Source organism: Mirounga angustirostris, unplaced genomic scaffold (assembly GCF_029215605.1).
Source record: "Mirounga angustirostris isolate CCGP_5_RB_7025 unplaced genomic scaffold, mMirAng1.0.hap1 SCAF_4, whole genome shotgun sequence".
NCBI lineage: Eukaryota > Metazoa > Chordata > Mammalia > Carnivora > Phocidae > Mirounga > Mirounga angustirostris.
In genome coordinates, this window is record NW_026991712.1 from 95,201,803 (window position 1) to 95,226,644 (window position 24,842).

Sequence of the window (24,842 nt, forward strand, 5' to 3'; positions counted from 1 at the left end):
GTAGTATAGTAGGGGAGCCAAACCTTAAGCCTCCACAGCGGATACCCCAAATTAGGATCTCTGTTGAAAAACCTGGTTGTTTTTGTCCCAGCACTGAGAAGATATTCGGCGGGAAGGCCTTGTGTTTGTGAAATGTAACGAATCTGAAACATCAAAACCATTAAAACACTGATTTGGAGTGGAAAGGGGAAATATTACAATATTAATATTTTATTAATACGAAATATTAAATATTTAAAAATATTAAAAACTTTTACACTAAGATATTATTAGTTCTAGCCAAATCAATACAAATGAAATTTATCTGTAAATACATATAAATGCTAACCCACTCACAGGTAATTCCCAAATATTTATTCAGCTATTTCCATGTTACTGTATCTGTTATTTACAAGGAAAACTCAGTTTTGAAAACTGTGTGTGTAACCATTTTTGCTTCTCTGTAGACCTCTGATACAAAGTTCAGAAAACTTCAGGAGATTTTTAGGACAGAACAGAATAATTTCCAACAACTATCTCATGGATCACCAAGGATTTTTCTTTTTCATTTGCTGATACATTATCAAATTTAAAAGATCAGGAAAATATTTTTATAAGCTTCTTTCTTGCTTGGTTTCTAGCTCCCTACTCTAAATTGCCATAGAGCTTTTCCCTCATAACCATAAAATTACTTAATTTAGTTTCTCTACCCCTTCACCACTAGGGGGCAGGCTCTGTGATAATTCAATCAACATTTACTGAATACCTACTATGAACTAAGCTAGCAGTTCTCAAAGTCTGGTCTGGGGACCCTAAGGGGTCCCCAAGATCCTTTCAGGGAGTCCACAAAGCAAAAACTTTTTATTATTTTTTAAATAATACTCAGAAGTTATCTGCCTTTTTCATTCCCTTATAGGTATACAGTAGAGATTTCCAGAGAGGATGTGTGATGATGTCATTGCTCTGATGGCTAATGAAACATGTGCTTGTATATAGTTGTGTTTTAAAAATTTCCCACTTTTATTGTTCAACATTTGTTTGCTTCCACAATTCTAATGACCCAAAAAAGCAAAAGAAGAGGTGATTTGCTTTTCTCTCCACTACTGAGAGTGATACAAGAGGCAATTTTTTTTACCACCTCTTCCATATTTGAATGGCTGTACTTAATATTAGAGAGAAACTTGTAAGCCAGGAAATAAATCTTACTTCCTCCCTCTCCCACTAAAAACTTCAGTTTTAATGTCTTTTTTTTAAAGTTACACTTTTTATTTTATTATTTTTTTTAAGATTTTATTTATTTACTTACTTACTTATTTGAGAGGGAGAGTACGTGTGTAAGCCGGAGTAGGGGCAGAGGGCAAGGGGGGAGAGAGGAGAGACAGAATCTCAAGCTGACTCAGTGCTAAGTGTGGAGCCTGAAGCAGGGCTCGATCTCACAACCCTGAGATGATGACCTGAGCCAAAATCAAGAGTACCATGCTTAACCGACAGCCACCCAGGTGTGCCCCGTTTTGATTTCTAATGCAGTATATACTAATAGATATAAGCTATACAAACAGAGCTCTTTGGGATCCTCACCAATTTTTTAACAGTGTAAAGCAGAGGTCAGCAAACTATGGCCTATAGGCCAAATGTGGCCTGCTATCACGAGACAATTTCAGATAACAGCAGGATATTACTACTCTTGAATCTGTGGGAGCTACATAACGGAAGCCAATACAGCAAGAACAAAAGAGAAAAAAAATTTAATGTAGATAAGAACATTTTTAATGTGAACTTCTTTTGCGTACAAAAATGGTGAAATATTTTTTAAAATCCAGAATAAAATTTGTGCAATAAAATACTACCCAGACATTTAAAACAATAGAGTAGAGGGGCACCTAGGTGGCTCAGACAGTTAGGCCTCTGACTCTTGATTTCGGCTCAGGTCATGATCTCAGGGTCTTGAGATCGAGTCCCAGGTTGGGACTAGATGCGCTAGGCGTGGAGCCTGCTTAAGATTCTCTCTCTCCCTATTCCTCTGCCCCTCCCCACCCTGCTTGCTCACACGTGCACACTCACGCTCTCAAAATAAGTAAAATAAATAAAATGACAGAGAAGTATAGTCAATGACACATAAAGATATTTCACAATATACTAAGTAGAAAAACAGATTATAAATTAAATAATCTCACTTTTAAAAAAATTACATTTCACTGATCCTAAGAGGCACATTTTTTCACACTAACATCTTTGAAATCAAGGTATGTCCTACAACTGATAACTACATGGTTTAATTGGCAGCATTCTTTCTTACAGGTACAGAAAATTGGTGTATCTTTCAACCAATAGTGTCTTAAATATGATAAAATACAGTATATATCCTCCTCTATATCCCTAAGTTTATCATGTGGAATAAAACTATATATAGCACATATATTCATTCATTCTTTTAGTAAGTACTTATTGAGCCAGGCACTGGTGTTTTAAAAATAGACATGGTTCCTGATCTCATAAACCTTGCAGTCAAGTGAGAAAGACAGACACTGAATATTCAAACTGAATTGGCATTCTAAAAAAAAAAAATAGGCTTTTATAAAAATACATAGCAAATGAACCCGAGCTAGACTGGGGACTGGTAAGGGAAAGCTCCTTGAGAAAGTAACACTTGAGCTAATAAATGAGTAGGCACTGACTAGGTGAAATGAATGGGTGGTATAGAAGCATTCCAAACTATGAGAACAGTATGTACAAGGGGCCTTTGCTGGAAGGAAGCATATTCTTAACCAGTGCTGAAATGATGCCAATGTGCTAGAGCATGAAAAGCAAGAAGAAATGGTATAAGATCAATCTAGAGAGGGGGAGAAAAAGGGGAAGGACAACCTATGTAGGGGTTCAGTGGCCATATTAAGAATTTAGCCCTTCATTCTAAAAGTATTAAAAAACCACTGAAGAGCAAGTAAGTAGCACGATCAAATTTGTGTTTTGTAAAAATTACTTTGTAAAAGAACTGGAGATCTCAATCATATTATATAATTATTATATATTATGTATATAATTTATATATTATGTATAAAAGTATTACATAATTATTTACTTAGTATCTGTTTCCCATCACCAAACTATAGCTTCCATGAGGGCAAGTACAATGTCTTATGCAGCACTGTATCCCCAGCTCTTGATCTTGGGGTCATGAGTTCAAGCCCTACACTGGACATAGAGATTACTTAATTAAAAAGTAAATAAATAAAAGAACCTTAAAAAAAGAAGAAAGAAAACTACTATAAAAAGAGCTCAAAAAGGTTGCAGAATAAAAGATCAATTACAAAACTCACTGTATTTCTATACATTATCAATGAATAATCTGAAAATAAAATTAAGAAAATAATTCCATTCACCACAGCATCAAAAAATAGAATACTTAGAAATGAATTTAATAAGAGAAATGTAAAACCTGTACTCTGAAAATTACAAAATGCAGCTAAAGAAAACCTAAAAAATCTGGTCACATTTATGGGATTGGAAGACAATATTCAATGCACTCAACTATTTAAACAAAACAAAACCACCAGTAATTATTTTGCAGAAATTAAAAAAAAAAAGAAAAGCCCCACCCTAAAATTCATATGGAATCTGAAGGACCCTGGAATAGCCAAAACAATCTTGAAAAAGAACAAAGAGGACTCGCACTTCCTGGTTTCAAAACTGACCATAACGCTACAGTAATAAAAACAGTGGGATACCTGCATAAAGATAGATATATAGATCAATGGAACAGAACTTACAGTCCACAAATAAATCACTGTATTTATGGTCAACTGATTTTTTATAAGGATGCTAAGAAAGGTAGGGAAAGAACGGTCTTAGAGCAAATGGTGTTGGAAAAATTGAATATCCACATGCAAAATAATGAAATTGAACCCTTGCTTTATTCTATATAGAAAAATCAACTTAAAATGGCTCAAAGACCTAACTGCAAGAGATAAAACTATAAAAATCTTAGAAGAAAACATAGGAGAAATGCTTCATGACTTTGAATTTGGTAATAATTTCTTGGATATGATACCACAAGTACAAGCAACAAAAGGAAAAACAAACAAATTGGACTTCATCAAAATTAAAAACTTTTGTGCAAACAATGCTATCAACACAGTGAAAGGGCAACCCCAAGGAATGGGAGAAAGTTTTTGCAAATTATGTATCTGATTAGGGATTAATAACCAGAATATATACAAACTCCTGCAACTCAACAACAACCCAATTCAAAAATGGGCAATGGACTTGAACAGACTTCTCTGAAGACTGACTGATTGATTGATTTTTGGGGGGGGGGGGTAGATTCGTGTGTGCAGGGGGGAGGGGGAGAGGGAGAGGGAGAATCTCAAGCAGATTTCCCACTGGGCACAGAACCCGACTCAGGCTTGATCTCACGACCTCAAGATCACAACCTGAGCCAAAATCAAGAGTTGCACACTCAACCGACTGAGCCACCTAGGCACCCCTTGAGTAGACTTTTCTAAAGAAGATATACAGATATCCAGTAAGCACATAAATAACGATGCTCAACATCACTAATTGTTAGAGGACTGGAAATCAAAATCACAATGAGATTATCACTTCACATCCATAAGGATGGTGGCTGTTTTTTTTAAAAAAAAAAGGAAAGTAAAAAAGAAAATAACTAATGTTGGCAAGGATGTAGAGAAATTGTAACTCTTGTATATTGCTGGTAGGAATGTAAAATGGTGTGACCGCTGTGAAAAAGTTTGTTTAAACATAAAATTACCATATGACCCAGCAATTCTACCTCTAGCTATATACCCCCCAAAATTGAAAACAGGAACTTAAACACTTGTATACCAATGTTCATAGCACCATTTTTCACAATAGCCAAAAGATGGTAACTCAGTGTCCACCAACACATGAATGGACAAACAAAATGTGGTATACATATATACAATGGAACATTATTCGGCCATAAAAAGTAATGACGTTCTGATATAGGTTACAGCACGGATGAGAAACATGCTAAGTAAATTAAGCCCATCACAGAAAACCACACATTGTTTTGTTTTGTTTTTTTAAGATTTTACTTATTTATTTGACAGAAAGAGAGAACAGGAGAGCAGGAGCAGTGGAAGAGGCAGAGGGAGAGGGAGAAGCAAGCCCCCCGCCGAGCAGGGAGCCTGATGTGGGGCTCGATCCCAGGACCCCTGGGATCATGACCTGAGCCGAAGGCAGACACTTAACAACTGAGCCACCCAGTTGCCCCGAAAACCACACATTGTATGTGATAAATATGATAAACTACAGTAGGCAAATCTATAGAGACAGAAAGTAGATTAGTGGTTGCCAGGGGTGGGGGAGGTAGGGGCTGGGGGGAATGGGCATTGACTGCTAATGAGGTACAGGGTTTCATTACAGAGAGATGAAAATGTTTTAAAACTGACCATGGTGATGGTTTACAGCCCTGTGAACATACTAAAAATCATGGAGTTGTACACTTTAAATGGCTGAATTATATGGTATACGAATTATATCTCAATATAAGTTGTTTTAAAGAAACTTGACTATAAGAACAGAGATCCTGCAACAGAAATCTTTGTGTATAACCAGAGATGCAAGATAACCTATCCACAATCCTGCTCTACAACAGCAATATCCTATTTATTCAGCATGGGAAAAACGACTTCCTCCTACCACCCACAGTTTCACATCTATGTACTAGGCAAAATCTCTCAAAACTATCAGATCATTTCTTTATTTTAAAAAACCCCAGTTGTACCTCAGCTTCTAAACCTAATTTCATTTGTTTCCACTTCCTAGGGAAATTTACAATACCAATCTGTTTACAAAAGGTTGAAGGTTGGCCTAGGAATGGCACTTGGGGGGCTGTAACTGCTCAGAGCAAGGTTTCTTAATTAGGGATCCATGAATCCCCTAAATTTGTACTCAAAACACTGTACCTAAATTTTTCTGAAATGATCCATACCCATCCTTCATCAGATTCTCAAAAGGGTCAATGACCCAAAAAGGAGAATCAGTGGCTTAGTTCAACCAACTGTGTCTTTGCATCATTTAATCTCCCTCACACTTTTTTGTCATTGTAAAATAAGAAAGCTGGCTTCTCTCTCACGAGGTAGAAGGAAGGCTAAATTACAAAGCTCAAGGTGACCAGTTACTTATCACATGAGCAACTCATTTTTTGTTTCAATCAAAGACATGCCCAAAGAGTCAAATTTTTGGAAGGTGGACCTAAAAATGGATCAAGGAATCAAAATTCTAAGTTGAATAGGGGAAAATACTGTTTACTCTTTTTTCCTTTTAATAATTCCAGATAACCATTTATTCTTTAAAAACAAAAAACAAAATATCCTCATGTACCTACTATGTGTCAGAGATAATGTCAGGAGCTGAGGATACACTAGTGGAATCAAACAGTCTATGCCCATAATACAGCATAGTGATTAGAACCATTTTTTTTTTTTTTTTTTTAAGAACAAGAAATAAGAATTCACAATTTATGTCCATGGCAAAACCTTTTCCCTCAGGACCAGCTCCTTGGGAAACTGTAGCATATCCTGTAAAGCTTCTCTGTTTTGAGACATAGACCATCTTCTATTACAGTACTTCTCAACTCATATGATTTCCCTCCTAAATCCTATTTTACAGAAAGCCAGTATACATCACAGCTTCCAGGGACCAATGTGTTTCAGTATGCAGAGAGTACTTATTTCAGTATATGTCGTGTATAAGAAGAAGTAACAGCTCTGAATGAGACAAAGTTCACTCTTAAAATTCCAATTCCTCATCCTTCTTTACTTTCATATCTTAAAAACTCACAAGACACATTTGTTAACCAAAGTCAGTCTCTAATAAAGCATGACAGACCTGGAAAAGTACCAATCTAAGGTAATATGAAATAAAAACCTTTTTAAATTGTTGAATTGCAAACATAGTATCAGACTAAGAAACAGGTAGAGAAAATTCTAGTCTTTAAAAAATATCCTTTCTAATTGGACTACTTTTTCCCTAATATCTAAATACTTCACTAGTAAGTACTTCTCTTCCTCTAGAATCTATTTCACTAGTAAATACTTGCATCCTATTTCCATCCCAATATATACTCTTACCTGATCATATTCTGAAGCACCAGGGTAAAGAGGCCATCCCAGGAACAGCTCAGCTATCACACAGCCCAGTGACCACATGTCAATAGCTTCACAAAATGGTAATCCAAGAATAATTTCAGGGGCTCTAGCAAAAACAAAAATAGCAAATTAAAAAACAAACATTATTCAGGGAAATTAACTACTGACTAAGTCCTGTTTTAGTATTAGCTCATTGTACATATTGATTTAAAGAAACTGAAAACTATCTTAGATATAAAATCCATCATTTGGGGCCAGATGTGTTTTGGAATTGAAAATTTTTTTGAATTTCAGAAAGGTATCACCATGCATAAAGCTACATATTGCACAGTAATCCCAATGGAGTTTATTAGGGAAGCACCCCATAATCAGACACATTAATATTTCCACAACGAAACAAATGAACAGTCATACTAAGTTGGCTAAATAAAGACTTTAAATAGCCTTACATTGGTTCAAGATAGATTTTGCCAATGAGCTTAAACCAAACTTAGAAAAAGTTCTTTAATTTTGAAATCACAGATAAGGGATCACAAATTTATTCTTTTTATTCTTAGCACTATAAGAATAGTGCTAAGAATTATAGAAAAATCAATTAAATGACCTGATCAATAAGTACCCCTTGGTAACAGAAATGCCTTCCTAGAGATATAGTGATCGAAAGCACTATAGAAATATTCACTTGCATTAATGTTCCAAGTGAGAAACCTAACCCTAGGGGGCCCTAAAGAGAAGACTAAGATAATACCATAAACTAAAAACTTTATATATATATATATACACACACACACACATATATACATACACACACATACCCAAGGTATAATTATTATCCTCACTTATAGAGAAAACTGAGGTAAATAGAGTAAGTAATTTGCCCAAAATCACAGTTAATAAGTGGAAGGGCTAGAATTTGAACCCTGGCAATCTGGTTCTAGAGTTGTACCGTACTGTCTCCAAGTAAGTAAAAGTTGTATATATCCACCTATATAAATCTATCTGGCATGGTGGTACATGGCATTTTTCAAACCGTGACTAAAATTATGAGCTAAATGGGTTTAAAAGGGGGAAGATAAATAATAACAGGCATTACTAATATCGATAATAATAAAAGATGACACTTATATAGTGCTTACTCTGTGCCACGCACTGTTCTAAGTTCTTTACAAATGTGGTCACTTACCCCTTACAACAATCCTACGAATGTAGATATTACTACTGTTAAGCCATCAATTCTTATTTTTTTTTTGTTTAAGTAGACTCCATGCCCTGCATGGAGCCCAGTGCAGGGCTTGAACTCACAACCCTGAGATCAAGACCTGAGCTGAGATCAAGTCGGACGCTTAACCGACTGAGCCACCCAGGCGCCCCAAGTCATCACTTCTAAGATGCATGGGTTTTTTTTTCATATTTTAACACTCTAAAGTCAAGAAGATTCTTGCAAATGATGATGTTTTTTAGCTTAATGGCAGTGATTTACTTTCTTATTATGAAACATAAATGTTTCATCTTTTTTTTTTTTTAAGGATTTTATTTATTTATTTGAGAGAGAGAGAATGAGAGAGAGCACATGAGAGGGGGGAGGGTCAGAGGGAGAAGGAGACTCCCTGCCGAGCAGGGAGCCCGATGCGGGACTCGATCCCGGGACTCCAGGATCATGACCTGAGCCGAAGGCAGTCACTTAACCAACTGAGCCACCCAGGCGCCCCATAAATGTTTCATCTTTTAATCAATGGTATCTTAGATGCTATGTAATAAAGTATCCTTTCCATTTTACAGATGAGAAGTTAAGTAACTCACCCAAGGCCACACAATTACTGAATGATGGAGCGCAAGCAATCTGGATCTAAGGGCTGAGCTCGTAAACATTTTATCATCATCTCCAGACAATTTCCTTCCTTCTTACAAGTCACAGAATTGGAATCTGTAAGGGCACACCAGATCCAGACCCCTCGGCAGATTTCTCTCCCCAAGGAGCCGTCTAATGGGCTGTCCCCCCTCATGGAGTGCCTAGGTTTGTCCAACTTCGAGGTATTATGTGCACATTGTTGCTCTGGGGCAGGTAGGATTGAGCAGGGAGTGTATAAAGATTTTTCTCTAAATAAGAATATCCTCCCCCAAGTAATTTTCTAAGTAAGTAGCCCTTAGAAAATAAGGTAAATTAGAGGACTTCATAGGATCTAAAGGCTTTCCTGATCCCAGTACAGAAATAGCAGAAGAATGATCCAGGCCTGCTGAGACTTTCACTATTTGACAGCTATCAGTGGAAGGACTAATATCACCAATTTTTATACTAATTGATGTGAACTGTGGTTTTGTTAGCCAAAGAAACAAACTTCAAAAGGGATATTCCTGTTGCAGGTGGCTAGGGCCACATATTACTGATGGAGTTTCAGAGTTTAATTAAATCCCAACCACTGCAGCATGTTTTTAAGATGGCACAAGTTTAATAGCATTAATAAACTAGAGCATAAGAGTATCCAGAAACATAAAAGCTTTTCTAAAATTGAAAAGGGACAAAATTTTTACTTTCAGTGAGCAGAATCATTAATTTCCAAGTTCATGACAGTGCCAAAAATAGCTGGCAGGGAGGATGCAAATGGCTTTGTGCCAAAATAAAAACTGGGCTTAGAACATTTCTAAGCATCAATTGAAGAGCAACAGATTTGATTTTGCCATTCCCACTATACCAGGAAGACATTTTAAAATCCAAAGGTAGGTCATAGGGAGGGGGAGGCCACCCAATAACTTACTTCTTTAAAAAGGTAGCAATAATATGTGATAACTGTTAGGCATCCAATGCTTAAAGTTTCAGAGAAATTAAGAAAAACACTAATTCCAGCCCCCAAGCCCCATTAGACAAAAAAACCCCTAAAGACTGGCTGGAATCAGTTTTTCCATTTGGTTTCACTCTGCTTCTGGAGTAACGAAAGCCGATAAGGATTTCCAGCAAAAACTCACTTAAAACAGTAACTCTACTACATCTACCATACAAAAAGGTGAGTATCAAAGGAGGAAAAAAAAACGAATGAAAGTAAAAATAAAATAAGGTTGCTCAGTCTATTGAGGGCTTTTCACTATCATTAGAAACTAGAAATGCTGACTGACCTAAACTCTAAGAAGCAAAAAGATTGAGGTTATTTTCTTTTACTGAACAGAACAGAACAGAACATTTAAAGCAGGTTCATCTCTAAAGACTGAATGTTTTAAACTCTGAATTCAGAATATAATTCTTGGTACTATCTTCATTACTGTATCATCTTTCCCCTTGGCCTCCATTATTTCTCAATCCCTCAATATAAACTCTCAACACTAAAATTCTGCTTCTACTTCATCTGTATAGGGAGGCTGAGTGAGGTTAATTACTCTTCTAGGTCCCTTTCCAGCTTTGACATTCTAACAACTGGACATTTAAAAAAGATGACCTACAGAAGCACAAGAGAAGAGGGGGGAAAAAAACAAACTGGCAGTATTCACTTTTGTAGGAAAATGGCATTAATTGTACTTTGGACATAGTGGGTCCCCTCTTTGAAAATACATCCCATCCTTAATGAACAAATACTAAACGGGCTCTAATGACTACAACCAGGTAGCAGAAATAGCAATCCTTGCCTTTTGATTTTCCAACTTCAAATTTTTTTTTTTTTTTAAGATTTTATTTATTTGACAGAGAGAGAACACAGCGGTAGAGGGAACACAAGCAGGGGGAGTTGGAGAGGGAGAAGCAGGCTCCCCACGGAGCAGAGAGCCCGATGCGGGGCTCGATCCCAAGACCCTGAGATCATGACCTGAGCCGAAGGCAGACGCTTAACGACTGAGCCACCCAGGCGCCCCTCAAATCTCTTTAAACTAAAAAATTCCTCCAAAGTCATAAAGCGTTATTTCATTAGAACGTGGAACAAGCTCCAGTTAGAATCACTTAACAGCACAAATTAATCTCTGCTCAATGTCATGAACACTCTTGTTTCTTCCTGCCCATCTCAGAGGCATCAAACTTACCAGATCAGAGATGTTACATAAAGCCTAACTTCCTGCATCTGTGGCTTAGGTGAAACTATAGTATGTTTGTCTAGGATAAACTGAAAATATGCTTTCTTTCTCTAGCCCTTGTCCTTCCATACATAACAAATATAGTGATCTTAACTTTAGTAAAGCCAGCTAGTTTGTTCAGAATGGAAAAGCACTGAGCTTGTAAGCATGGCAAACCCTTGTGCCTAAACTCAAACCCCAAAGACAGCAACTTCTTTGGAAGTAGTCTACATCTACATTATAGTGGCCAGGAAATAAAGTATATTATTTCCATTGCCTAAGGCATTTAGCCATGCCCATGACCAACAGAGACAGTATGGTGGCAAAAATTTATGTCAACTGATAATATTTTGGCATGTTATCAAGAGGATGAAGCAATGTAAACTAAAAAGGAAGGTAAGGGGAAGTCTGGCTTTGGAGCCAGGATGCTTCACTGGCCAAAGGGATTTCACAGAGGTTTTCTGAAAGACACCAGGGTGAGGACTTAACAGACTCTAAAAGCAACACAAAGAGGACCACTGTGGATAAAACTAACGGTAAAGAAGGAATGCCTGAGCTGCTATTCCATTGGCCTAAGGTTCATTATCAAATATTACTGTGACACTAGAGAATACTCATGTTAAATCCTAAATGAAAAAAAAATCCTAAATGTAGTCAAGCCCTGGACATTGAACTTCAGTATGCATAGTAATTAATCAGTAATACGCAGAAAGAACTCCTGTTTTTAAAGGGTAAACTGAGCTCCATTCACAATTACTCTTCTAGTCAAGAACTAAATGCAATGGATTTGCAGGATGATTCGTTGAAGAGTAATTACCAATGGACTTAAAAATCTGAAAATCTTATTTCCTATAAAAACAAAACATAATTGAATTACTCAAATGACGTCTTAAATTAAATCAAAAGGATAGGGTGCCTGGGTAGCTCAGTTAGTTAAGCGTCTGCCTTTGGTTTAGGTCATGATCTCAGTGTCCTGGGATCGAGCCCCATGCCAGCCCCATGCCGGGCTCTCTGCTCAGCAGGGAGTCTGCTTCTCCCTCTCACTCTCCCTATGTGCTCTCCCTCTCTCAAATAAATAAAATCTTTAAAAAAAAAAAAAATGAATCAAGGTGCCCCTGGGTGGCTCAGTCAGTTAAGCATCTGCCTTTGTCCTGGGATCGAGCCCCACACAGGGCTTCCTGCTCAGCAGGGAGTCTGCTTCTCTCTCTCCCCGCTGCTCGTGCTCTCTCTCTCAAATAAATTAAAAAAAAAAAAAATACATCAAAAGGATAGGGAAAGGGAAAGGGACAAAGATCAGCAACCTAACAATGAAAATTATTCAAATGAATTATTTATTAGAGAAAGCTAAGCAGCCAGAACTATTTACCCACCAAATCTCCTTTACCCTTTAAGAGAAAATCCATCAAAATTATTTCACAAAATAATTGTTATTTCTATCGCTTTTTCAATCTTAACATTGCTTCCGTTACCACAAGACAAGGCAAATAGTTAAAGAACACCTGCAGGCACTGACTAGAGAAAAGATCAAGAAGCAAGAGCTGATCAGCCTCCACACCCCTCAGCAGTGCCCTCCCTCCTACCTCCCCAATGCTCCAAACGAGATGCAGAACTGAGCTCTTAAGTGCACCTGTAGAGCGTTTCTGTATATATACCTGAGTGGGTGGTGGTGGGATTGCTCAAAGGAGAATACTAAAAGAAAAAGTAATTGGAACCTAAATCTTCCAAGTTGTGAATAACTAAATGAAGGTAAGATTCTCAAAATTAGCCAAACTGCCTAGAGCAGCATGAAACGAGAAACCAAGGCTATAGGAACCTCTTTACTCCATCTCACTCAAGTAAGAAATAATCAGAGTTTTACAAAACTATAAAAGGAAAAGAGAAAAACAGAGAAGAGTGGATTGGAAGACATAATGTTGTGAAAATGTCATTACTACCTAAAATGATTTACAGATTCAGAGCAATCCCTTCAAAAACCAATGACATTTTTTACAGAAATAAAAAATCCATCCTAAAATTCATACAGAATCTCAAGGGACTCTAAATAGTCAAAACAATCTTGAAAGAGAATAAAGCTAGAATCTCGCACTTGTTGATTTTAAAACTTACTACCAAGCTACAAGTAATCAAGACAGTGTGGTACTGGCATAAAGACAGACATATAGACCAATGGAATAAGAGAGCCAAGAAATAAACCCTTGTATTTATGGTCAATGAATTATGACAAATGTCAAGACCTTTCAATAGAGAAAAGATAGTCTTTTAAGCAAATGGTTCTAGAAAAACTGAATATCCACAGGCAGAAGAATGAAATTGGACCCCTACCTTATACCATATATAAAAATTAACTTAAAAATAGACCAAAGATCCAAATACAAGAGCTATCTATGTCTATATTTATGTTCTTTTAAATAGCTAAAAATTATAGAACTCTTATAAGAAAGCAAAGCAGAAAAAGTTTCATGACATTGGTTTGACAATGATTTCTTACATATAACACCAAAAGCAAAAGCAACAACAACAACAAAAAAATTGAACTTCATTAAAATTTAAAACTTTTGTGCAAATACCATTGACAAAGTGAAAAGGCAACCCCATGGAATGAAAGATATATTTGCAAATCATCTATCTGCTGAGGGATTAATACCTAGAATATATAAAGAACTCTTACAACGCCACAAAAAAACAATCCAATTCAAAAATGGACAAAGGATTTGAATAGACATTTCTCCAAAGATACACAGATGTCTGACAAACAAATGAAAAGATGCTCAACATCACTAATCATTAGCGAAATGCAAATAAAACCCCATGAATACCATTTCACACACAGAAGGATGGCTATTATCCCCCCAACTTCAAAAAAACAAAAACAAGTGTTGATGAGGAGGTGGAGAAACTGGAATCCTCATGCACTGCTAGTGGAAAACAATTTGGTGGTTCCTCAAAAAGTTAAACACAGAATTACCATATGATCCAGCAATTCTACTTTTAGCTATATACCCAAAAGAATTGAAAACAGGGACTTAAACTCTTGAACACTAATGTTCTTTGCAGCATTGTTCATAATAGCCAAAAATGTGGAAACCCAAGGGAATGGATAAACAAAATGTAGCACATACATGCACTGGAATATTATTTAGTCATGAAAAGGAATGAAAGTCTGATACATTTTATAGTATGGATTAATCTTGAAAACATTATGCTAAGTGAAATATGCCAGACACAAAGGGACAAATATTGCATAATTCCACCTACACGCAGTATCTAGAATAGGCAAATTCATAGAGACACAAAGTCAAACAGAAGTTACCAGGGGTAGGGGAAAAGGTGGAGTTATTGCTTAATGGTTACAGAGCTTCTGTTTTGGGTGATGAAAAAAATTTAGAAATAGTGGTGATGGTCATACAACACTATGAATGTACTTAATGACACTGAATGGTACATTTAAAAATGGTTAAAATCATAAACTTCATGTTAGGCAGATTTTACACAATTAGAAAAAATATGTAGATGGCACATGTGAGTCTTGTACAGGTTAAAATATCCTTCTATTATTTTTACACATAATATATGGAATTCTAAGCTCAGACTTTCTATTTACTCAAAATTTAATAGAGGCTTTTGACAGATTAGACATATCTCCTGATAAACACGTATTGTGGATTACCTTTTTTTTGTTTGTTTATTGTTTTACTTCTTGATTGGGTGAGTGGACAATTTGTATTTAATGATCATTAAAATTAAGTATCAGATTCCTTAAAATTAGTAACTAGACAAGTAAATAAATGAAGTATTGAACAATAAAAGCTCATTTAAGAAGACTTGCCCCTTTTCTTTCAGTAAATCTCCTTGGTTATAGCACAGACAACATTGTAATATACCAGCATTTAAGAACTATCCCAGTAATTATTACATAGCTTTGTTAGAAGTATCAATTTGGAGAGTATCAATCTGGAAATATAAATCACTAAAATATAAAGCACTTGGGTCAAGGACATTCTAGGATAACCAAATAAGGTCATAACTGAATAAGTTAGAACTATTATGGAGATGTTAAAACAGGAAGAGCCCTTAGCAATCATCAAATCCAATTCTATTACAAAAGAAAGAAAACGTCAAAGAATGAAATGTTGCTAGAGTTAAACCTGGAATTATTCCCAAAGCATTTTACCTGCCAAGAAAGGAACTTGGAAAAAGTAGCAGCATATGCCCAAATTCATTACAAATAAGTAAACATCTTTATATTTGTAGACTCTTTAAAATGGAAAAATAGGCATAATGGTACTAAAGAAGGAACCAGATGCTAGTATAATTCAAGTAGGAACAAGCTTCAGAATCGAACTGAATTAATTTTTCTAGTCTTAAATAAAAACTTCAGAAATAAAATGTTACATATAGGAATGCCAGACAAGGAATAAAGTAAAACATATTATCCTATTCCACCTTGGAATCTGTAAATAAATTCATTGTTTTCTGTATGTAGCTCTATGTAATATATGTTAAATGTAAAGACAGATCTCTAGTCTAAGATACGCTTTTTAGCATTTGTCACTTGCCTGTAGTAACGTGACTGTAAGTAGGTTGAGCACACAGCTTTGGAAACGTGACTAGCAGAACCAAAGTCAATGACCTTCACTCGGTAGGGTTGGCGCACTGGATCGACCAGCATTATGTTTTCAGGCTTAAGGTCAGCGTGAATCAGACCAAGGCTCTTGAGCTTCATCAGGGCTGTGGCCACCTGCTGCAAGATTGGTCTGATGTACTTGAGTGGCAGTGGGCTAAACTTGTTCTGCTTTAGAAAATCATACAAGTTCTGCTCCAGCATCTCAAACACAAGGCAGGTGTGATTCTTATGCTGAAAGCACTCATAAGAACGGACAAAATTATACTCATCAGCATTTTCACTGCTTAGGCGAGAAAGGATGCTCACTTCAATCTGTCCCTGTCTGGCATAGGAGGGGTGGTTCTTCAAGATTTTAATAGCCACGATTTCCTTAGTGCTCCGCTTCCAGCACTTAGCCACCTGTCCAAACGTTCCCCGGCCTAGAAACTCCAACACTTCATAGCTATTGGTCATAGAGCAAAGGATCTCATGCTGGACCAGCTGGTAATCCCCTTCTCCACTGGAACTGCTACTCTTTGTGGTCACAGTGGTGGTCGTGGCAGCAGCACCCACCACAGTCCTGTTTTGCAGCATGAGAGGGGGATGTTCTTCTATGATTTGCACGCTACCGTTGCTGTCAACTTCCTCACTTTTTCTTTTCAATCCACATTTTTGATATGGCTCAAGCAAAGAAACGTTGTTTCTGTGAGTCAGGGTCTGGCTGCTTTGGAAGGTTGATGGAGCAGCACTGGCCGAGCTATCAGCAGCTGTTACAACAATATGCTCCACTGCAGGAGCTGGGAGGAGGAGGCCCTGGTCGTAAGCAGGGATGTTGAAATTTGCTACCTGGTGAGAGGAGTTGGCTTGCCCTTGTGTGGCTGGGAGGGTTTTGCTGTGGGTATAATATTTGTCGTTGCTGCTCTGTCCAGAAACATCCCAGCCAGAGGGCTCTATTTTCAGTTTCTTCGTACTGCAGAAGGCACTCGACGACACTGATGGGGGGGAAAACACCTGCAGCTGTGATGCCATACCTACGTTGAGAGAGAGGAAGAATTAGACCCTCAATTTTACACAACCCCTCAACTAACAGATCAGAAAACTTTTAGTTTTGAAAAACCACAAGTAAAATATACCTATCTGGCTGGGGTTTTATTTTATACATTTTCCAAAACACGTTTCCTATTACAGAAGATCAACTTTTTGGTCTACTCACACACCCTTAATCACTCTTTGAGACTCAGCAACAGGTAGTATTGTTAAAAGAGCATGAACATCTATTATGGTTAATAAAATAATAACCATAATAATAATAATAGCTTAGATGACTGATCACTTACTATGTGTCAAGTAGTAGTAGCTTTGCGCAGTGGCAGTATCGTAGCCAATGAGGTTTATCCGAGGCGCGATTATTGCTAATTGAAAACTATGTGTCAAGTAGTCGTCTAAGCACTTCACATGCATTACTCATTTAAAATTTGTCACCACAACTCTTTGGAAAAGATACTATCATTATTTCCACTTTACAGATGAGGAAACTAAGATACAGAGTGGTTAAAGTAACTTGCCCAAAATAGCAGAGCTATTAAGTAGCAGCACTGGAATTCAAACCCAGGCTCTTTGGCCCCAGAGCTCATTCCACAGCTCTGTGTTCACTCCTGCCCTGATGAGCTTTTTGATCAATTATTTAAATTTAGACATAGATGGCACACTTATAAAATTTACAGAGGAATCATTTGGACAGGATACTCAATATATTGCTAAGTAACAGGTCCAAAAAGACCACAATAGGGTAGAAACTACAAGACAAATCGAGCAGATGAAATTGAACACAAATATAGAATCCTACATAGTCCAAACAAAGTATGACTAGCACAAAGCACAAGGATAAGAAATACAAGGTCTAGGAGGAGCACATGTATTTAAAAAACACTTTCAGCTGGTAAGAGAAACATTATGTAGTAATGCTCCCCCACCACCACCAAAAGCTAATTGAATCTTAAACTACATTCATAGACGGGTGCCTGGGTGGCTCAGTTGGTTAAGCGCTGCCTTCGGCTCAGGCCATGATCCCAGGGTCCTGGGATCGAGCCCCGCATCGGGCTCCCTGCACAGTGGGAAGCCTGCTTCTCCCTCTCCCTCTGCCTTCTGCTCTGCCTATCTGTGCTCTCTCTGTCTCTGTCAAATAAATAAATAAAATTTAAAAAAAAACTACATTCATAGACAGTGTCCAGAATGTACTGGACAAAGCGAAGGCTATTTACTCTGCTCAGTTAACTATTTTAATAGTGTCTAGCTCTGTCCACACTACATTGCAAAGAGGACCACTGATAAAATGACCAGAAGAAAGTAATCAAGATGATGTGAGCCTATTGAGAGGATCTTCTGAAGAACTACAGGAAGTTACTCTTAGAAAAATATGGAGAAAGGGCGTAGAACAGCCCAGCTTTCTGTCCCGGAATATCCCATAAACACCTCAAGCCCAATAAACCCCAAGACTCCCAAAGCTAATACTTTCAGAAAAAAGTTCAAACAACTGATATAGCATACAAGCCATTTCCTATTTATCTTCTCCCTTCTCAACCATATAACCCTCAGATGCCTGGGGGCTCTATATTAATTCTTCTTCTCTTATCCATACTTTCCCCCTTCCCAATAACTACCTTCCCAGGTTTAGTCATCTGCAAAAGATGCTCAAATCTTTATTTCTACCCCAGACTTCTCTCTCCTGAACTCCAAATTCTTATTTCCAAATAACCACTCCACACTGCAATTTGGATATCTTGCTGACATCTCAAATTTAACACGTCCAAAATTAAACTTATGAGCCTCCACCCCAGCCCTAGTCTTCTGTCTCAATTATGACACCACCATATATACCCAACATCTCAAGCCAAAAATCAGAGAGGCAATGAGCCTCAGTTTCCTCATCTATAAACTGGTGATGATAATACCTACCTCATGGGGTTATTCTGAGAATTAAATTATTTAATATATGTAAAGTGCTCAGTGCCTGGAATTCATTTAGTAGTATTATCCTGACTCCTCCTCCTCCCTTACTACTCTAATCTATAACCAAATCTTACCAATTCTACCTCCTAAGTATATTTCAAAATCAGCCATTGGGACCAATGTAGTTCAAAGAGCCAGTAGCCAGTAGCCTCCAACTAATCTTGAATGCACTCTGGGGATCTTTGTTTTAAACTATGCAAATCAGATGACTGCTCTTTCTTTCTTAATCACCTTCTTCCCCCTGCCTCCAGGGTTTTCCACTGCTTTGTGGATAAAATCCAAAATCCTCAATCTGCCTTAAAAAGCTCTCCAAAAATCTGGTTGTTGTCTTCCAAAATCTCCCCACCTTGATTCCTCCATTCCAGCCATACTGCCCTTTTCAGTTCTTGGAAGACCCTCTGATGTGTTGAAGATTTTCTTCTGGGAAAACCATTCATTCACATACACACACACACACCCCCACCCACAACTACCACCATCCCCCCCCCCCAACCGTGCACTCCCATAGCATTTTGTTTCTCCCTTACAACTCGAAATTATTCATTTAATGTTACTCACATTTCCAGCTACAGTGTAAGTTCCATGATAGGTACCGTATCTGTCTGTCTTGTTCTTTGCTTATCACCAGGAACTACCACAGAGACTCTGGCAATATTCAGACACGCAGTATTTGTTGGATGTTTTTGACCCCTGCCTACCAACTTGTATCTACTCCCTACCACTCAAACTGCAGGAGTTTCAAATGCTTGCTTTTATTTTTCAAATGTCCCTCCCTTTTACCTGTGCAGTCTTTGAGATATAGGGGGAGTCTCCCTATACTACACATAGTATAATTTTACTAGTCATAAGAGAATAAACAAGCACAACAAGAAAGGAAGGAAGTGTGACAAAGGATTGTTACAGAACATAAAAAAGCAATGTGTACATTTCTTTGTGCCTGAATGCAACTAAAAACCATCTGCACTGGACTAGACAGCTGGAACGAAGAACAAATCCCCAGCCTTCAATTTCTAAGATGTGGTCTGGATTTACTTTAAACAAGAGTTTCCATAATTTATGTGAACCCTGAAGAGAAAAAAGTGTAAATTAAAAGCTAAAGCCAGTGCAATTTAACTACAAGGCTACAAATTTACAAGTCCTCTTGTTCAGCCTGTATCACTGACATAATAACAAATTAAAAGAAAAATGTGAAACCAAGTAGTACCTTTACAAAATTTACCTATTAAAATACATGCAAAAGTACTTCTCATCTATCATAAAACTGAGCCAATTTTTGAACAATGAAAGGAAGCAAATTTTTGAAATTTGTTTTCCATTGCATATCTGTTCAGCTACTAATTTTAACAATCTATCAAGAAACAGGAGCACAACCTTTATGTGCCTAAAAGTATTTGATAAAAGAAATGAATGCAAAATTTGCAGTTTGTAGCTATGTCTAAGAATATGAAAGCTTAAAGTAATAATACTGAAAAGAATTCATGAAGTATAATACCAAATTTTTAAAAGTATGTTCATAACTAGACACCCATTAAAATATTGCATTTACCAGAGTAATGTTATGGACAACTTTTCACCCAATAAACAAAATAACAGATACTGATGGTTTCAAATCTTCACAGCAAGCACTGCAAAATGCACAAGTTCTAGGAATTTTTCTCTAAGTTTAAGTATATAAACGAATGCAATTCTTATTCAGTAAGACAAACTTTTAAGTCCACCCACAGGGAAAGAAAAACCCAGAATTTCCCTGGCCTTCCCCACAGTAAGGGTGTGTGGTACTAAGTCAGTTTCATGCCAGTATGGCTGAGACTCATCCTGACCTCAACCAGCACAAGGTGAGAATACATAATCAAAACTGCCTGGAAAAATCAACACTCTTAGGGCACCTGGGTGGCTCATTTGGTTAAGCATCTGCCCCCAGGTCATGATCTCAAGGTCCTGGGATTGAGCCCCATGTCAGGCTCCCTGCTCAGTGGGCAGTCTGCTTCTCCCTCTCCTTTTGCCCCTCCCCGCTGCTCATGTTCTCTCTCTCTCTAATAATAAATAAAATTTAAAAAAAAAGAAAAAGAAAAATCAACACTCTTATCTATATGACACCCTGAAATTCAGCTAAAAGCAGCCATTTCTAGACATAAGATAAAGATACTATGTTCCATAAAACCTGCCTTTGCAAAGTGGGGAAGCAATTTTCTTCCTAGGGTGAGGCCTCCCAAACAAAATTATGGACCAGAATTAACATCTGTGGAAAACTTACTATGTATCAGACTCTGTTAAGAATATTCTCAAATAGCAGGAGAGCAGCTCCCAATAAATTAAAAAGTTACTTCTGACTTCCTGAAAATGTTGCACCTCTTGACTCTAGTAATAAACTAGTCTTTTCATTTCAAACCTGACTCTCCATCTAAATATACTGACAAATTTGGCCACTGCATGCATTAATCGGGAACTAGAACTAACAGGCAAAAGGTTACTAGTACTCGCACTTATTGCTAAAGAGAACTGAGTCTTGCTAGAACCTAAGGCTTTCAAAAACAATCAAATTAAAGGCTTCCCCACTCCCTGCCGTGGTCACATCTATCAAACATTTACAGAGTGCCCCACATTATGGGCACTATAGGTAGGTAATATTACTACAAATGATTCAAATATTATAACTATGAATGGAACAGTTGGTTATGACAACCAAGGTAATCATTTGTCAGTGTTTTGCCCTTACTCTTCAGGTAACTTCCATCTTCCACATCAATAATAAATTCCTACTGCTTTCACTTAGCATCATCTTTGCCTCTTTGATACAATTTAACAATTGGTGACCTAAATAACCTAAAATCAGTACTGTATATTGATTGCTTCCTCTGGCACTTGTCCTCAGCTGATGTGTACACAGATATACATCTTCTCCAGCACGCTGATATATAAAGAATATTCACATCATTAAAGTAGGTAAATAAGAAAACACATTCTGTAAAAATAAAGCAAGGAGTAGTTTTGGGAAGAAAACTCCTTCACCACAACACCATCTATCTCTCCACTCCACCCATTTTTCTCCACCCCTGCTGACAATCCTGGACTGTTTCAACAGCCTAACTTGCTTCCCCCAAATGGTACTCTCAAGCCCCCTTTTTAAACTCCCTTCTCCCAACTCATTCTTTACCTTACAACTGAAGCTTTTAAAAATGCTTATCTGTCTTCTGCTTAAAACCTTGAGATAAAGTCCGAGATCTCTAAATTTCCAGTAGCACTAAATTTCTCTGGGTTCCTAGAGTAGGCCTTATTTCTCCCATCTTAGTTCCTTCACACATAATAGTCCCTCTCTGAACTTCATTGAACCCTCCTAGTCTTCTCTTTTTCTAACTTCTACTTATCCTGTTAATCTCCATTTAAACCTCACTTTTTTCAGTGTTGTATAGGCTGTTGGTTTGGATCAAAATCTACTCTCTCCTTCACCCCAGGCACATGGCTATGTTCACCAGCCCCTCTCACCAACAGACAGAGTGATGTGTGGGTTAGCTTTTTGTGTTCCTTTCCATTTCCACCAGCAGAAACCCATGGAGACCCAGCTTCCACCATGAAACAATGCTCAAGGGATGACAGAGCAATAAGATGGAAAGAACTGTCTCTGAATGATCCTCTAAGAGCAGAGCCACCTGCCCACCAAGAACGCTCACTTCAACCTGGAACATTTACTTCAGGCTGTTACACGAAAGAAAAACTAATTTCCTAGGTTATGTATGTTTTAGTCAGCCTTATGCTGACAAAAAACACTCAGAAAGCCTTGCCCGGATCACTTTGTACTAGCTTAGGTTTCCTGGTAAAGGCTCCCACAGCATCCTGTACCACTTCTTAGTACTTACCACACTTGTACTTATTTATGTCATTTACTCATTTAACAAACATATAATGAGTACCTAGTCTGTCTGCCGGGCACTGTTCTAGAAACTAGGGATAACAGTGGTGCTCCAGAAGGACAAGATTCCTTGTCTCCCGGAATTTAACTTTCTTCTGGGAAGACAGACACACACACCCCCCCAAGAAAACAGTAGCTAGTGATAATGCTATGATGAAAACAAAACACAGTGATGTGACAGAGACGGTGGGAAAGGCAGAGGTACTCTAAATTTGGTGGTCAGGAAAGGCCTTGTAAGGTGGTAGCACTTAAGCTAAGATATAACTCACAAGAAGGAGCCATTCCAGTGAATGACAACAGTTAGTGCCAAGGCACATTCTTGGCCTATTTGAATAGAACAGGAGAGAAAATAATAGAAACAGGGCCCAAAGAGACAGACAAGGGCCAGATCACATATTAACTCATGAGGCCACCCTAAATGTTATTCTAAGCATGACTATTTAAAAGTTGACTTCTCAGGACGCCTGGGTGCCTCAGTCGGTTAAGCGTCCGACTCTTGATCTGGGCTCTGGTCGTGATCTCAGGGTTGTGAGACTGAGGCCTGTATCAGGTTCCACGCTGGGTGTGAAGCCTGCTTAAGATTCTCTCTGTCTCTCTGCCTCTCCCCCCCACCCCCAAAAAAGTTGACTTTTCTTAAACTGCCAGTTCTGTGAGGGCAATTCTCAATACCAGAGTAGGTGTCTTTTTTTTCTTTTTGGTATCACCAGCATCTATCACATATGGTATGTGTCAAATGTTTGTTAGAATAAATGACTAGAAAGAGATCATTACTGCTCCATATATAAACATAAGGGGATCTCAGGTGTCATACTAAGTTAGAGAAATAGTCAAGTGAAATAGAAATTATAGTTTCTTGCCTACGAGAGAAGACCTAAATTAGTTTTCTAAGTGTAGTGATACATGAAGGAAAAAATAAGCGTGAAACCCTAAGGACACCATTTGAATGGAAGTTCCCCACCCCTTTCCTGTAACACTTTCCTTCATAAGGAACCAACAAGCCAATTGCCCAACCAGTATGCAAAGAGAGGGCGTGGAATAAGTGGTGTTAGCTGATGATAGAGTAACCCTACAATTCTATGTAATTTACAGCCATATAATCAATATTTTGTAATATTTTGGTAAACTAGCTGATGGGTGCTTTCCTTCTAGGCAGGATATCTTTTCCTAAATTTCAATCACTCTGCTATTTATTTGGAATGATGACTCTATAGCTACAGAACAAAAGAAAAGTAGGTGTTTTTTATGTTTGGTAAAAAGGTACGATCTTGGGGGGCGCCTGGGTGGCTCAGTCTTTAAGCGTCTGCCTTCAGCTCAGGTCATGATCCCGGGGTCCTGGGATCGAGCCCCGCGTCGGGCTCCTGCTTCGGGGAAAGCTCCCTCTCCCACTCCCCCTGCTTGTGTTCCCTCTCTCTCTCTCTCCTCCCTCTGTCAAATAAGTAAATAAAATCTTTAAAGAAAAAAAAAAGGTATGATCTTGGTATGTGCACCCAACAGTTTACAAGGCCTATAAAGTTTAGAATGAAGAAAGCTGTACCTCGAGAAGTTTCAAGCATAAGGAAAACGTCCAATTAACAAAGCATACATCAATATAGAACATAAACGTTGAGATGACCCTGTTTAGATCAGTCAGCAAAGGCAAAGGCCTAAGGAAAATAGGACTTTAAATAAGGTAACAACACTTTGGCAGATGGAAGGCAGAATAACTTCTTTCAGATGAATGAGATAACTTTTGCCAGTATGCCAGGGAATGTAGCAACCTGAAAAACTGTTTCAAGTAAGGAGATGTACTTGACTGAAGCAGAAGACACTGGCCAAAAAGTAGAAGGATTCTTACAGCTAAACCAGACCTTATGAGACTCTTTCCAAAACCCCCTAATTCCAAGATGAGAAAAAGGAGACCCAAGAAAGGCAAACAAGTTTTACATAGAGCTAATGAGTAGCAATGCTGGCAAAGAATTCAGGTCTTCTGATTCTTTTTCATTAAGCACTCTGGGAAAGCACTGTACCTACCAGGTGCCCTTAAAAAATCCAAAAGAAATATACATAAGTTTCCCTATCTTCAAAGAATTTAGAATGTTGCTTAGGTGATGTAACACAAAAAAAAAGAAAGAAAGAAACAAAAACAGGATGTAAGTTTTTTTACAGAGCCAAATCATGCTCTACAAAAATACGTAAGTCATTTAGG

General features: G+C 37.7%; 1 protein-coding gene and 1 non-coding gene across 9 annotated transcripts in view; one reads left to right on the forward strand and one right to left on the reverse strand.

The window, feature by feature from the left end:
* Positions 1-24,842, reverse strand: part of HIPK1 (homeodomain interacting protein kinase 1) — a 49,204-nt gene that overhangs the window by 22,061 nt on the left and 2,301 nt on the right. For all 8 annotated transcript variants that reach the window (XM_064588602.1, XM_064588599.1, XM_064588601.1 and 5 more), the window contains 3 exons: positions 15,695-16,772; positions 7,092-7,215; positions 24-143 (listed from right to left, as the gene is read on the reverse strand). In XM_064588602.1, coding sequence (XP_064444672.1) covers positions 24-143; positions 7,092-7,215; positions 15,695-16,770 — 1,320 coding nt within the window. In that variant the 5' untranslated portion in view covers positions 16,771-16,772. The remainder of the gene's footprint in view (positions 1-23; positions 144-7,091; positions 7,216-15,694; positions 16,773-24,842) is intronic.
* On the forward strand, positions 17,097-17,235 carry LOC123860557 (U4 spliceosomal RNA). The gene has a single exon (XR_006794710.1). It is a non-coding gene; the product is annotated as a U4 spliceosomal RNA (small nuclear RNA).